This window comes from Stylophora pistillata, chromosome 3 (genome assembly GCF_964205215.1).
Source record: "Stylophora pistillata chromosome 3, jaStyPist1.2, whole genome shotgun sequence".
NCBI classification, from domain to species: domain Eukaryota; kingdom Metazoa; phylum Cnidaria; class Anthozoa; order Scleractinia; family Pocilloporidae; genus Stylophora; species Stylophora pistillata.
Window position 1 is genome coordinate 46,424,024 of NC_142521.1, and position 16,887 is coordinate 46,440,910.

General features: G+C 37.1%; 1 protein-coding gene and 1 pseudogene across 1 annotated transcript; one reads left to right on the forward strand and one right to left on the reverse strand.

Moving 5' to 3' along the window:
* Window positions 1-653: 653 nt before the first annotated feature.
* Window positions 654-13,209, reverse strand: LOC148736439 (glutamate receptor 3-like). The gene is made up of 15 exons (XM_088755337.1): window positions 13,046-13,209; window positions 11,983-12,114; window positions 11,658-11,909; window positions 11,185-11,390; window positions 11,039-11,086; window positions 10,668-10,793; window positions 10,197-10,328; window positions 9,839-9,943; window positions 7,256-7,375; window positions 5,469-5,663; window positions 4,597-4,957; window positions 4,016-4,378; window positions 3,042-3,212; window positions 2,420-2,545; window positions 654-2,214 (listed from the first exon to the last, which is right to left on the reverse strand). The coding sequence occupies exons 1-15, from the start codon at window positions 13,131-13,133 to the stop codon at window positions 2,195-2,197; spliced, it is 2,445 nt and encodes an 814-aa protein (XP_088611463.1). The 5' UTR covers window positions 13,134-13,209; the 3' UTR covers window positions 654-2,194.
* Window positions 5,952-6,301, forward strand: LOC148736440 (uncharacterized; annotated as a pseudogene).
* Window positions 13,210-16,887: the final 3,678 nt, after the last annotated feature.

Sequence of the window (16,887 nt, forward strand, 5' to 3'; positions counted from 1 at the left end):
ACCCATATCCTACCTCTTTATATAACTGTACTGTTACACCTTGTGTATTTACCACAGAAGGTTCTCACGCTTGGGCCTTTAGTTGGGACGAAATCTATGGCAAAGCCACAATATCTATATGAAAGTCTGATTACACAGGAGGCGCATACAGGCATGCAGCATGCAGTGTTTACCATAGCAGCTTCAGCCTTTCATAAATTCTGACCTTAAAAAACCTGAGTGATTAGCAATGAAATACGGGTTTAATGATCTAATCTACTCAATTTCTAGTTGAGTAGAGTGGAACACAACCTGAGATATTGTGGCATATTTAAAAAATTGTTTATACTAATTTAACTTGTCCCCTGTTTATTCGCTAGTTCAGATAGCCAACGGGGTGCGTCTTCTCTTGTAATTAACTTGTGACCTGTTTATTCGTTAGTTCAGATAACCAACGGGGTGCGTCTTTTCTGCTGTCGCAATATAAGACTAATTTGTCATAAATTATACATGCTGATGGCATTACAATATTGGCGCTGTGGTTCGGTGCGATATTAATTTTTCAGACTTTTCAACTTCCTAGTCGGAAAATCATGATCAAGTGAAGTCTTTCGAAAGTAGTAGCTCTTTTTATTTTTTTAAATAAAATGTATCCAACATATTTTTAAAGGTTTTCCTCGATCTAGTTTTTAGATTTTACGGCGATAAGTTCAATCACATGTGTTAACTACTCGGTCCTGTAAAAATAAGGTTCTTTATTTTTGCACACACTAATCCAAGTAATAATAAATGTAGAGTCAAAATTCACGTGTTTTATACCTTCGGGCATTATGCATATAATTACGGTCACATTACAAAATACACTAATTAGCAACGATTCTGTTGTGATAAATCTAAATGGCGGCGTGAATTGCTGACTATGGAACAACATGACTAGCTAATCCCTAAAAACGTAAGTGCGTAAGAAGCCACTTGCAACGTTGAAATGAATTATTTAGAAATGACAATTAACCTGCCGTTTCATCGAGGTAAAGTGTTAATATCATTTTCTGAAGTCAATTCCATAGCAACGCTTTGAATGTGGGAGGACTGCTACGTTCGGTTTTAATTTAGAAATACATGCAACATCAGCACCAAGAGGTAATGGAACGATATGAGCTCGGTCAGGTGGACAATACTGTTTTATTCGACACTAGGAAATTGATTCAGCGAATTCAAGGAAAATTGTTAAATCTTAATTTTTTTCTCTTAGATGGCGCACACAATGAAAGTTTTAGTGTTTTAAGGAGAATTTCACAAAGAAGAGGAAATTTTAAAGTATGAAACTGAAATTGGCGAATAAATGAAATCATTTTGGTTTGTTGGTTTTATAAGTATGGGTTACCGCTAAATAAAAAATAAAAGAAGAACACGAGGAGGTCTCAAGGAGGAGTGTGTATTAAAATTTTCATATTGAGACCCCAACAAAGACTATGAAAGAAAATCAACTGGTGAATAAGAGAATTGCAAAGAAATATAAATATGCAGAAAATAAACAACTTTAGTTTGGTATATTTTAAACCGCCGTGGATAGTTTTAAAGGCGTGTTCTGATTGGTTACTAAAACTCCGAATATCCTTTAAAATTCATCTCCGAGTAACTGCGCAGGATTTGCATCTGAAAATACTGCAATCATTCTAGGAATAAATGATTTTTATCATGGTTTTCCTGCTTTATTATCTCACCACTTTAATCCACGGCTCCGTAAATATCCACCACTACCCTGTCGTGGCATTCACACAGACTTTACTTAAATTGCCAGTCACAGGAGGTAAATGACCACTCGTATTAGCTTTTACTTTAGTTATGAATTAGTATTGATTTATTACAACTTGAGTTTCAAAGCATAAGTTCATACTTCATTGCTCATTACGATATTTATTTTCCTTGGACTTTCCCAGGTCATACTTAACAATTTAGATATGAAATTGGATGAAAGAGTTGTTAGAATTCTGCAGATAAACTTTGAGTCTGACCCCGAGGAAAATCCCTCTTTCCTTTCTTTTAACCTCACTTCTTGTGTTTTCGTGAATTTACTATATGGAAACAGCATTAGAAAGTAAAAAAAAAGCACCAACGATCGAAGGATACAACCATCGACTCTCATTTTACTTAGTTTGTAATCGAATACTTTGACACAAAATAGTCAGTCGAGCACGTCTTGAGCGCCGAATTTTCACGGAACGAAGCTGTGCCCTGTGGAATGAAAGGAAGAAGAATGTGAGCTATTTCAGGTCTTGTTTGATTTACTTCTAAAAATATGCGCATTACACAAACAATTTCATCCAGGGCAACATAATTTATGGCTAATTACTGCATTCTTTTTTATTATGAATCTAATCAATCACAGCCATTTGAATAATAGAGACAGTATAACAGTCGCTGATTGCTTGACACACACCTTGTTTAGCTCTTCTTTTCCAGTAAATTTCGGTAAGCAAGGTGAAGAAAGCAATCACCATTCCAACGAACAGGACCAAGTACACACCCAACATACTATTTAGACCAATTTGCTTGCGAGATAATGCTGAAAATTGCAAAAAAGAGACACGGTCTTCTCGAACCTATATAAACGCTATAACCCTCCACCCATACATTAAGTGATTTATCGATTCCTTATACACCTTTGCGGATTTTTGTTGCAAATAGTTGAATTTGTTCATAAACCGTATTCAACTGAATTGCTCATACCAGTTGAAGACAATTCTACTCGATAACCTTAAAAATGCTATTGTGCCAATTTGTGAAGTCAATCAATTTCGCGAGACTTTTTTCTCTCGATTAGGATTGGAATTGAGAAAAAAACGATCTAAATTCCTCGAGATTGAGGACCTATTTAAATGCGTAATTTTGATTCCTTATTCTCCCTCGGACTTTCTTAAGAATCAGAACCTTGGGACCAAGACGATTGTTGTCAACCTAACTCAATGCTATAACGAGACTAGCAGAAGACTAATTTTTAGACCACAGTTTATGTAAATCCCAGAAAGTAGCGAAGGTCCCATCAAAGTAATATATCTCACATGTTTCTTCTTTCACTGAACAGCTATTTTCGCTTTCCCACCATTTCCGTTCCAAGCTGGCGAGAAAATCGTTTTCGTGTAAACGCAAAATGGTCAGACTGAAGTTATTCACGTGGGGATCGTTAGCGTGGAAGGCTAAGGCGAATCCTTTGGCTGTGCTTAAACCTGGCACTGTGGATAAAACAGATGCTTTTACATTATATATAAAGTCAAACCTTAATTAAGCGATCACCGACGGGGAATAGCGGGGTGACCGCTTAATACAAGTTGACCGATTAATAAAGGTTCCTCAGCCTGGGGGTAATATAAAAACACGATAAAAAAGCCACTTTATGCCATAGGTGACCACTTAAGGTACAATAACACGCTTACAAATACTATTTAAAATAAATTTCGAGAGAAAAACATGGATTTAGTTTTATTTGAAAGATCATTCCTAATTTTATTCGACTGGTTCCGCTTAAGTGACCGTTCAATATAAGTGAAACACAATACAAACAACCTGTCAGGACTCACTCAAAGGTTTTTACGACCGCTTGATAGAGGAGAAACCTATTGTGATTAAGGGGAAACAGGTTCGGGACTTTGACAACCGACCGCTTAATACAGAGTGTCCTTTTGACTCGGTGTCGCTAAACATAGTTTCAACGGTAACTTTAAGCAGTGAAATAGATGTATCAGGTCTGTTGTGTCTGTTAAAAAGTGTTCGTCGGGCCAGTCGGAGTAATTAGCAATCGATATGTTAGGAAAATTGTTTGGAGTTATAAAACTTCTCGCATACTGTTTGGATTTGCTATCTTAACTCTTTTTTCTTTTTTTATTGTTTCATTAGCGTTTTTGCCTGAGTGTTGTTGTTGTGTTATTAACAACCACTAACTTATAATGAAATATAGAGATAGTGTAGCGACAGGAATTATTACCGAACGTACTCACAAAGCCTCGATAAAACTGCCAACTATTAATTCAGTATTTACCTACTTCCAAGTCACAAGGTGGCTTGCTGACAATCTTTCTGAGGGAAGGACCGTCAGTTATAAGCGCGAAATGTTCTTTTTCTCTCACCCATTGAACACCTTGTGCAACGGTTTTAACCAGTGTGTCATCTCCTTCAATTTTACGCCATATCTTTTTGTATGCTTCGTAGTCACTAGCCTTGAAAAACTCTGACATACTGGATGAGTTGAGCACTGCTATGGAGTAAGATGATTCTGTGAGCTCTCCCAGGCTTTGAATAGGATGCACCGCGTTCTTCACCGTGAAAAATGCTGCCAGATTAGCAGTATATGTTGAGATACAGATCAGTATGCAGAACCAATAGCAACCAGTAAGTATACGACCTAAGAATTATTTTGAGAAAAAAATATGCGGATTCTCAGTTCTCTCATAGAGGTAATTTTGATGAAGTGAACGATAATACGAAAATCTTTTCTAGGCTTTGAATGCTTGGGCACTGTCTTGGGTCATGAAATAAAGTCCAGTAATTTTTAGGTAACACAATAGTAGTATAGGTGGGGACCAATCACTTGGATATTTTAGAAATTTAATTTTTTTCCACCTGAGAGGCTTTTTGGTGTATTATCTCCTCCTTGTTGTAGCATACAAGCTAAAGCAAACCACACACTGTTGAAAAAGCTAAACTCCTTCGATGTCCCTCTGCCATTATCATCTTTGTATCCATAAGGACTGTAGTAGTTTATTACAAAGACAGCAATAGAGCTGATCACCAGGGTGGCCAAATTAGCGAACCAGACTTGATTATCAAACGGATCCATAAACTGCAGAAGCTCATATTTTTCTCTGGACGATGCCTTCTTCAATAATATATCTGAGGTGAATTGCATAAAGGGGACACTGAAATCCACAACCTCCTCTCGCCTTTCTGTAACTGTGAGGGAGGCAAGGGCCATATCCGCTCGCTTTGAGATGAGAAAAGAACAGCCTATTTAATTTGACTTTTATTACCGTGACTTATCTCTTAGGAGTATCTCTCTGTCGATGAACCAGACCTTTCAACTCCACTGCTCGCATAGATCCTCCTCCCACGGTCAAATATAATCTTAGCATTCTGTGTAATATCGAGTCCAATTTTCATAAAATGATACAAGGTATCAAGGGTTTTAGCACGAAAGCTTCAGAAAAAAGACAGATGAATTGTAGTTGTAACAAGTCCAAACCAGCAGTTTCTGCTATTTTCCTAAAAACTATGTGTATGGGCGTAACTGTTTGAGTCGAAATGTCGGGAAACCGGACCAATTCCTTCCATACCATTTTATTATTTGGCTTTGCGGAACTAACCGAGTAAAAGGTTAGGTAACATTCCACCACAGCCGAGTCTTTCAATTGCTAGTTTTAGGTATATAGTGTATGTGCTTTCCAATAATTTGACCGATCAGAGAAGTGAGGTTGGTGGGAAATTCTACAGCATACCTCATTTATAATCTCACCAATAGCCCCATTCCAAGTTCCGTCTTCCATTTCAGCGCCATATTTGCCGTCAGGAGAGGTGTAGATCTCATAAGTAAATTTGAGATTTCTTGCAAGCTCATTCAGCAAGTCAATGCAGTATCCTTCATAGAATAGCTCGCCATCGTTCTTTTTCCTTTTCATAACGTAGGGACTTTCCTGGTGGCGAAACAAATTAGACGACAATCGTTCAGTGTGAAGGTGTAATACATCTTCTACCTCTGTCGCTGATGATGATAAAAATTCAATCAAGTAATAGTAATAATTAGGCTTCTAATTAACACGTTGTTAAGACGAGTAGACTGTCTTCTCGGCTTATAACTTTGTGAGCTTCGATTTATTTCCTGTTTGAGTGTCTTAATCGTTACAAAAGGCTTTACAGAGCACTAGTTAATATCGCGTTCGCGAGGTCCCTTTTAACTTTTTTCTGCTATATATGGATATATATGTGAAAGAACGAAGTGTAGTTGGTGCAAAAAGATCAACCAGACCACAACTTTTACCAGTCCCAACAACAAGAAGACTTCTACAATATTTCATGCAGTGGACTGCCATTCGCCATGTATCATTACATAATCGAGTGCAACATTTGCAAACCTCAATGCATTGGCAAAAGTGAAACGGCATTTAAATTACGGTTAAACAATCACAGAAACCATATTAAAAAGGGAGTGATTAGCTGCGAACTCACTGAAAACTTTTTACATAACACACGAACTCACCACTTTGACAATAATGTTACCATTACCAAAATGAAGATACTGTGTAGTGCAATAAAACTTGGACTAGGTACATGAACAACACAGACATAAATAGAGAGTAAAAATATTGAATGAAAGAGATACCCTCCTTCTCCCTTTAGAAAGCCAATTTTGCAAGCTATCAGTTTTCCTCGTCATTGCAAGCTTGTTTACAAAGAATGCCAAATTTCCCCAGGCACTCATGAAAATACGACTATACTTTTGGGGTTTGATAGGCATAGTGTGGATTTCATAGTAAATTATTCCTCGGTAAACCGCTCATATGTATTTTGTATTTATTCATGTACCATTTACACACACACAAACACAAATAAATTACAGTTGTTTACAACAGTAAAAAATAACAACTATCGCAATATCATTATACAACAAACTATACCTAATCCATATAAAATTACTTTTTATGATCATTTATAAAAAGTGTGGCGAGAAAGGTCAGCAGAAGCTAGTTGCTTATGAAACGTGGGTTCCTCACACGATGTAGAAGATAGATTTGCTAATTACGGGCGGGCGAGTTTAATTTAGTTTTTTGTCAATGATGAGTTTTTTTTAAGCGAAGTCTTAAAGGTGATGAATGTACAGGATAAGATAAGATCACGAGGTAAGGAATTGCAAAGCTTTGGAACTTGGTGCATGCTGCAATAGTGTGTACAGTAGTTTCTATTATTCCGAGTATCGTGCGTATGAATTTGATGATGAATTGAAAAAAGAGTAACAAAAGCATTAGGAAGGAGGTTATTATAATAGGAATACATAAACCAAGCTAAAAGGAAAGCTTTAATGTTATAAATCTCAAGAATATTGAGATTGTAGAATAAGGGCGCAGTATGAGTTAGGTATTCGGCTCATCTTATAATTCTGACTATACGTTTTCTGCAGGAGGAAAATCCTACTTAAATTAGAAGAATAAGTTGAGGACCATACGATATTACAATAGCTAAGATAACGATATATTCTTAAATATGAATATTAGTGTTTGAGGCTCATTACCAATAAAACAACGATTCGAAGCTTTCTTCCCTCCACAGTTGTTTTTGATAACGGGCTATCCATGTTTCGTTTGATATTTCCAGTCATAACGGCACCTTTGGTTGAAATCCACGTACCAACCTACATAACAGATTTTACTTTATGAATCTCAGCTACTTCGAATAGGAAGCTTAAAGTCCAGGAGTACGGTAGGTGTAGATAAACACTACATGTTGAACGCCACAAAGTGACTACACATGTTCCATTATTTGCCTGATGGACGTCTATTTAGATGGAAGGATTCGTAGATGGGATTCGACAAAAAACCAAATGAAATGTAAACGAACTTACAATTTTCAGCTAATCGGGTACGGCAGTAAAATTTTGAAACAAAAGCAACACGATGCCAGCAGGCGGTGCGCGTCACAGGTGGGCATAGGGTCAGGGGTAAAAATGTGAAACGGCTCATTACATCCTCGACATTGTCGCGTGAACATCTTCGAGTGTTGAATAATACATAATAGTTAATATCTTCCAGTAGTTTTGGAATGGGATTTAAACCCTTCTTCCATTTTTGAAAGAGGTAACAGAAGAAACGAATTAGCAGTCTTAAGAAGGCCTCGTAGCCGCAGTCAATGCCTCTTGTTGGCTTCACAAGGCAATTTCTTTGAGTTATCAGCAACATGGCGACGATCGACAGTGAGGACATGGCTTATGTGAGTTTGTGTTCGACAGTTTCTTTCGGATTTCCCCATATCATTAATTATATTTATTTTTCTATAGAGTTCAGGATATCTGCTCATCATATCTGCAGTTACTGAACCAAAATAATATTATAATTTGGATATATCAACAAAGTTGAAATGGTAAATTGGCCACCGTAACGATTACAAAAGCTGACGTCTCGAGCGTTAGCCCTTCGTCGGAGCGAAATAATATTATTCCGTTGATAGTTTTCGACGGCCTTTTATTACCTGGAAAGAAAGAAGAGCATAAGAAAAGGGCGAGGTACAAATTATTTTAACCAGAAGCATATCACCTAGACTATGTATATGCTTCTGATTTAACCGATTTTTATAGATAGTGCACAGGTTTATGGCTAAGTAGTAGTGCTATAACTATAACCCCTAACTACTTTTGTTGTAATGATTGCCTTGTTTTGAATTCAGGCTTAGGGCAGAAAATAAAGATAAAGCTGAAATACTGTACCGAATTGGGATGGTCGCGGAGGGAAATAAACTTCTGGCTGCAGCCGTCGAACACAGTATGGTCCTCGGTTTTACACTGAACTGTTTTCATTTAAAAATCTTTATTAAAGGAGATCTGTGTTGACTAAAAGGTTGCGTCAAATCTCAAAACTCTAAATTCAATTTATTAAAGTCATTGATCGCATGACTGCAGCAAAGGAATAACAGATACAAGTCTAGCAAGAAAAGCTGTAAGCTCTTTGTAAAATAAGCTTATAATTGCATAAATTGATAAAACTACTCAAATTCATTCTAGAACTTTAGAGGTTTTCCTTCATTCAATTCCCTTACTAATCAACAATTGAAAGATAAGATTTTACAAAGCGTTCGCTAAAATCACTTAAAACCTAGTTCCTTACCTTTTCGGGTTTAAAACTGAATAAGGACTTCCGTGATTTTGGAGCATCTGGTGGACATCTATTAAGTTTCTCCACAGGATTCCCGGGAGTTGACGCGCTTGGTTTGGCCGACCTCTTCATCTATGACGGCTTCTGTTGCCAAAACTATCAAGGGTAGACCCGGGTAGACCCCAGGAATTTAAAAGGTGAAGGGTTGAATTCTTCTCTCATCCATATCTGTTACTCGGTCCCCGAATAAACTTTGAAACTATGGAACCATGTGCTTTCTTTATTCTCTCGTCTTTTTTTTTTACCGCAAGGGCTTATGGGTAAATACACTCACGGGTGCTCAGGGATCACGGACCTCACATATCAAACAGCTCAAAGTGACCAGAATAACGATCGCCGAGAGAACAAAAAGGTGTGAAATTTAGAAATATAACAACATGGCAGTCGATCCAACCACATCAACTTTGAGAGTTCGTATAACATTCACGGAGCTCCAACGCAGTAATTTGAAATAGCCAAAACGACGTATATGTAACTATCTTCGTTTTCCAACTGTCGCATTTCCCAAGAATCACAACACGTTGCAGGCGATAGACTTTTCTTGGGAAGTCTTCCCTCTCAAGTACTTTGTTCTTTACCGCGAAGGCTATTGTTTAAATGGAGCTTACCGATTGGCCGAAATTTGTGACGCACACCGTTTGCGATGCAAGCTAAAACTAACGAAACGACTGTCTTAGTTGTAATCAACTAACTACAAGAGTTATCTAATAAAACCAACCCGCTTATTGACGAGAAATAAATAGCTACTTGCGTTTCGTAATTTTTATTTAATCCCAAGCAAAAACGTGAACATAGTGAAAAGAAATAAAACATCAAATTAAAGTAGTACAGAAGAATGAAAAGCGAAACTGATTATTTTGCAGTCGCTTGACAATGAAAAGAAATCAAATTTTTCATTAATTAATGGAAATACTTATGAACTTATCGTAGAGTAGATAAAAGGCACCTACCTTCCAATAGCAATTGTTTCTAAGATTTAAAATTTCTAGTTCAATTATTTTTCGATCCCCATGCTCGGTAAATTGGAGAAGTCCAGTCATACCATGGAGGATAACCTGTTTCATTGGGAAATATGTTAACATAACTCAGCCGTACGCACGCAATTTTGTTTGGGGTAGTGGGATTCTTGGATTTTATTGCCACAATCCCCCTTCGAAAAAGAAATAAAAAAAGCGCTATTTTCTTCTACTAAGAATAAGTCATAGCACTCAGATTAAAAGGAGAAACTTTGATAAAAGTCATTTTCCTCTTTAACAGATATAACCTGAGAATTCAATGAGAATGCCTACGGAGGAAAAATTTGCTCACCTTTCTCATGCATGTCAACATTGTGTTCCTATCTTCGAGACGAATATCAGAGCCATTAATCGACGAACAAGGTTCGGTATTCGCTGCTTCCTGGATGATTTGGACGGCATCATGACTAACAGCAACTAGTTCCTGAGGTAATAGCGAGAATAATTTCCTTAACTTTTCATGGTGACGTGTCGAACGGTGAAGAGATCACGATAATGCTTCATTGTTAGGCCGAGAAATTATAGAGATCGTTGTACAGAGAACTGATACTTATTGAGAGTATATGGTTTAAAAACCATACAAAAACCACCTTTGCGATTGTCCTCAAGAATTTGGTTCTGAATTGATTAATTCAAGGCCTCTTGTATCTCATTCCGAAGGGTATAGAAGTGTAGCAGAGAAATAGCCCATTGTAAAACAAAAAAACAAAGAAATAAATTAAAAAAGAAAAAATGAGAAGCGTTCCTAAGAAAGAAAGCTTACCTTGTTGATGAATTCTGTAAAATTATGTCCAACAGCATGTTTTATTTCATCAACGAGTGAAGTCTCAGCAGGCGGTAACTTTAAAGCTATCACCACATTTTGGTACCAAGTGAAATTCAAGGGCACCTTTCGAAGTAATGAATAAAATACTGAATATAGCTCGCTGATAAAAGTTGAATTGTTCCATGCAGTTTCTAAATTTAGTGGAAAATTAATCCATGCGAATTCAAGAGTTGTTAGTTCTACCTGCGATAGGCTGCAGCCTTGGGAATATGATTGGCAAGAGAACTTGGATTAGCTATACTACGAATTGTAATGTAACAATTCTTTCTTTACTTTTGAAATGCTTTTAGCAAGTTCCAAAACCAAACCTCTCCTTGAATGATCCATATATATTTCTTTTCGTGTTGACAAGGCCTCTGTGACAAGATAAGACACAGATTAAAAATGAGCTATTATGGAATTTGCGTTGGTGAAACAATGCAGATTTAAAAGACAACAAAGACCTAATTCTTACCTGTTGCAGTAATAGCTCGATGTTTTTGTTTTCCAAGTAGAGTACAATAACTTGGGCATCAAATTTCTGTACTTGTTCTATTACTCTATGCGCTGGTTCAGTCGGTCCTTCATTTCTGTCGCGCCCAGAAAGCTGAACTAGATTAACGATCAGCGGTAATTTCCGTGATTTAGTCAGAAAATGTCCAGCCTCGTGCACTCGACGCTCTAAACAATAACATACAATGAGCATTAAAATCAACGACCTATTACACCTAAAAGGCTTTAAGACCCATCAAAAGACCCTTTGAGGGGATACAATTTTTTCATGGGCCTCAAGGTTATCAATGTGTACTTTCAATTCAAGTTAATTCATAGTTAGTTTTCAGAGTGAGCACGCCTCGAATCTGTCAAAAGGAAACAGACGTTGTTTGTTAAACATTGAAAGGAGCAGAGGTACAATCATATTGAATCCATGATATTGACCACAGTTACCTTCATAAACAAGAACAATGTTTTTCCACCCGTACTTTTTCAGTATGTCAAGTGTGGCTTGGGCATAATCTCTGTATCCTGCTGACATGCGGATTTCTTTTTCACATTGGTCCAGGGGTGAAATATTACCATAGAGACGGATGACAGGAATGCCAGTCATTGTAGAGAGTGCACAAGCGGAAGTGGTTGCTACACCACCCTCGATAAGTGTGATGACGTTTGATGCTGAAATAATCGTGGTAGAAAAAGAAGCTTGAATTAATTGGCTGCAAAACTTCTCAACAACATAAAAATCCGGACATGATAAAATATGGAGTCACCCTACCTTCACCAAATAGTTCTGCAGCTTCTGAAATATTGAATTCTTTCAAAACCACTGAAACATTTTTGAAGCCGGAGAAATAACTGAAGACTGAGTTTAATACATGAAACTCGTCAGTTTGTCCATTAATAAATCCTGTTTGAAATTGGGCAAGAAGATAATAGTGAAGACGAGCATGATTTATGGGTTTGGCAGAACGATGTTAAGAATAATAACAATTATCATAATGTTAATGATAATGATTATATAAAGTATAATAAAGCGAAACATGGACACCTTTAGTCTTCCGAATTTCCGTGTGACTTTGCTGACGTAAGAGTTGTCAAGTAATATCGGGTTTTATCTGAAAAACTTTATTCTTTATCGTTTGCATAGCACATTGCCAGAAATTTGGGACAATATGGCGGAGGCGGTTCTCATGTTTCAAGCAAAATGGCGCCGAAACACTATAAGAAAATGTATGGGAAAAATTGTTCTTTCAAAATAGCTTTCTAAGAATGGGACATTCTTTCGCTGTGTACTTGGAAATGCAGCCTGCATTGGTTAAAGCGTCCATCGCTACGAAAAAAAAATACTCGAATTCAAGCCTAATTTTTCCCAAGGTATACGAGTAAACTCATAATTCTGACTCAATCTTCCCATACAAATTCTTAAAATCTGCTTCGACTAGGTGTTACAGTTCTTTTCAATTTTAGGAAGGAAGAGCACGAAAGATACAAGTCCCTGTAACTGCACAATCTGGCCGCCATTTTCCTTGTTTTGATGTCTCCTTTGGCTTTTTGGGGAAGTAAAGTACAAGGCCTTTCTCAGGCGGGGTTTTACGAAAATAGAAAGTTACGTGTTCACTTCACCTCCACCACCGCCTTATTGAATTTTCTGTAATACAATATAACGCTGACATTTCGTAAGGGGCTCAAAAACTCCCCGATTTCTGGTGGTGAATGAAGGGTGGAGGTAGCTTAAAAAGTTCAGTTTTGCGGGATTATTGCATTGCGGTAATCGTTAATATGCATCTCGCTCAGATTCGTTAATTACTTGATGAGCTTAACGATTTCTTGTAGCTCACCACAAGTCACGATCCTATTGGTCGCAGCAATCCTCTGTAGGATTGAAACAATTAAAAACAACGTAGAGAAAAAGGTTTGTGTCTTCATCCTGTCGTTCAGATCTACAAAATGATAATAATAACCATAAATCAAGGCACATGCAACTGAATAAATGAATGAACAAGTAAAGTAATTATAACATGGCATCTGCGCACACAAAAAAAAAAAAAATTGACAAACGATGCACCCTGAGGTGAATGCGTGTGGTGCGAAACAGAGAGAGGAAATTTTTCCATCGTGCTAAGGAAATATAATTTTTTTCATTTGGTTCAGATTGAAATAACACGGTTATTCCTCTCAAAGGTTCCACAATAAACATCGTCCTCAAAGTTTTAGTATCAAAATTTGTTAATTTTCGACTTTTGAGATACATTTTATACTTTGTTCAGCAGCAGGGATTAATTACGTAAATCCTTTGATCCGACGCTGTTTTCCCTTCGATTTTAAATTTACATTTGTTTGTTTTGTGTGATAAAGTCCTCACAGTTTTTAGTAGACTATTCTCAACTTCATTCATCGATAATAAAAGAGTATTGCAACGCAAAACTGGTGTATACGAGTTCTATGACTGCATTCCGCACTTCATAATATAATTTGGTGATGATAATTTCCCTCATAAATTTCATGAAAACATTGCCGGGCAATACACTAAAATACCGACTAAATTAATCGGTAACTCACCGTCTGAAGGTATTTCAGGTTTAGTCCGAAAACTCGACTAAAATTCGAGCTCATTCATTTTCGCCGTACTTTGAAAACCAGACCGATCAATTTGTCGCCGAACTCAAAGGCGACATCCATGGATCCGGTCCCATGAACCTATCTACAAATTTTGCAGCTCTTCCCAAAAAATTAGAAACATATTTTTCTTATTGTCATGACCTTAACCCTATGGTAAATAAGAAGTGCTAGTGCAAAAAATGAGTTAACAACCTGACCTGTTATGTTAAGATTATTACCACAGTTTTGAATAGATGAACCACGATAAATCTCATTTCAAAGATATGAGGGATGTCTGCTGAGTTGCAAGCTTATTAAGAGAACTTAACATGTTAGACACCTGCCAAAGGAGTTATTTAGGAGCACAGTTGGGTACCAAACAACTTGCACGAGTAGGTAGGTATACAATTCAATATTTCGCTCCTCGTTAGGAGCGGATGTAATTGTTTCTTCGTTTCACCCCTATTCCCCTTCTTGGTACGACTGTTACACTTGGAGACTTTTCCTTATGCGTTTCTCTTTCTTACTTGAAGCTCACAAATCAAAATGAATTTTATAGTAGAGCGACGAGATTTGTCTCATGAAAGTTGGACTACATCTGAAGTGCAGCGGTAATATCAAAAGAAGTATTGAAAATAGAAAATAAACCATGATTGAAACAGTAAAAATATCTGTTAGCTCTCTACATTGAAAACCAACCTTAATAACAAACGTTGCCGTTTCGTTTCATTTGCAGGCAGCATGCATGTAGCATTTAATAAATATACTTCTAATTTTTACAAATCCTGTCGATTAAAAAGCATAAGTGAATCAACACTGAGCTAGGTTTAGAGCTCTTCGATCAAGTTTCAACTCAGTTTCTTACCTTAACTGAGTAGGATGGAATATAACTTGAGATTCTAGACAAATATCTGAAAAGTGTTCGAGCAGTAATTACTATTTATCTTAATTAACGCCAGTCTTGTTCATTCGGTAGTAAAGATACCAAGTGTGGTGCGTCTTCCCTGCCAGAATACTGTCGCAATGTATTACTCAATTGTCGTAAATTGTTTATATAGTTGGATGAGTTAAAAATTTGATAATCGCGGGCACTGAAGTCCTGTGGGCAACTAATATTGTAGACGTAACAGCCCAGTAAAGTTTGAGGAGTCCAAAGAAGAAACTCAAAAAAGGTAAAAAAGAAAATCAACACGGTTGAATGTTTATATTTGACCAGTAGTTTGAAGATTTTTCAGTGTCAGGTAACTAGTCCATGAAAAAGTTCACAAGCTCTACCTATTCAAATAAGTTTCCTTCCTGGACAGGAAAAAGAAATGCAATAAAGGGAATCACTCAGCTGGTTTAAGTTGCGACTGTAGGTCAATTTATTGCCCTCCATCGTTTCTCTGTTTCTTTTCATTGAAAATGACCAAGAGTCAGTTATAATCTCTTGAAATGAATCACACCAAAATTTCTGGCAAATTAAGCATATGAAAACTACGTCACGGTCAAACGGTGAGAAGGCAAAGGTTAGCATTCCCTTGGTGGTATTTAATCCAAATTCTCCAAATGAGCTAAGTGGCCCCTTAAGATTTTTCAATTGCTTCCGGTTATCTTTGAAATAGTGGCTGCTTCATGCTATAGCACTAAGCCTACAACAGAAAAAGCAAATGTTAAAAATATCTCACGCAGTCAGTGATATCGAATATAGCAACAGCTAACAGTCAAGCATGAATCAGAATTATAGCGCTTTATTCCTTTACAGACCATGAGAGAGGCATTGTCAAGTATCACTGATCTTGCCCCGTGGAACGTTATCTGGAGTATATACTTCGTTTTATTAGCTTTTCTGATCATCTGGTTACGTTACCATCATCTGGATAGTCTCCAAACAGAGGCGGTGCAAACGCACTTATGTTCTTCTCATTAGCTTGGCTGTTGCTGATTTATTAGTTGGATTGATGTCTATCCCTCTTTTAATGTTAGCAGAAGAAACAGAGAGGAATGTCTGGGATAAAATTGAAAAGACTACGGACGTCTTTACAAGAGTTACGTTCATTTCATTTCCTTGGGGACAATGTTCGCCGTCGGTTGGCCTCTACGCCACAGAACTGAACTTTCGAGTTTACACCCGTGCTATCATTATACCGCGGTAATTCTCTGTTGTCAATTAATTTTATAGAAAGGGAGGGCTTTTGATATCTTTTAATTAGAAAGGGAGAGCTTTTGCGGATAGCTTTTGATTAGCTTTCAATCCTGGTACTCCTCTAATAATCGTTTTCGCTTCAAATTTTGTCCTTCGGGAAAAGCAAAGTCAGCGTTTGGGAACCAGAATCATGTTAAAAGAATTATGTTGAAAAGGTTGGCAAATCAAAATTTTTCATTAATAAATATTAACTAGGTCCCTCATTTAAGAGTCTCCCATCCCAGGCGTACGGAAGCTCATCCAACTACACCTAAGGAGCAAGGCTACGAGATCTGTATTCATTTGGAGTCTGCAGAGAGGTTTTGATGTGTTTTTACAGAGGTTTTGGGGGTTTGCAGCCGAATTTAGGAATTTGATAAAAATGATTCCCCCTCTGGCGAAAAACCACAATTTATCAGGTATACAGCACTTTCAAAACCGCTTTCAGATAAGGGACACTCGCAATGCCATAGAATATACACCTTTTGTTGTTCATTTACGCAAAATATATATTTATTTACGTCAACAGTTGAAACTATACGGAAAATATCCATTCATTAGCTCTTCCATGAACTTCACTAACGCGAACGAACTTTAAATAGCGCTATTTGCATATGTATTAGCATTTAGTAGCATAACCGGATGAACAATTGCACCTTTGGACGATCAAAGATAACAAATATATTTTCAATCTCGAGCAACAGTTAATCATTAACATCAATAGAAAATCAATTGTATGGTATGACAATCGATGGCGTTTTAGAGACATACAATAATGCAATTTGCATAGAGACGCACAATCAATTGCACTTTCATACAATCGTTTATTCGAAATGGTCAAATAAACGTGAACCGACAAACATTGGTATTTTTCGAATAAACAGCCGTAAGAAGAAAAAACATTCATTAGTACCATTC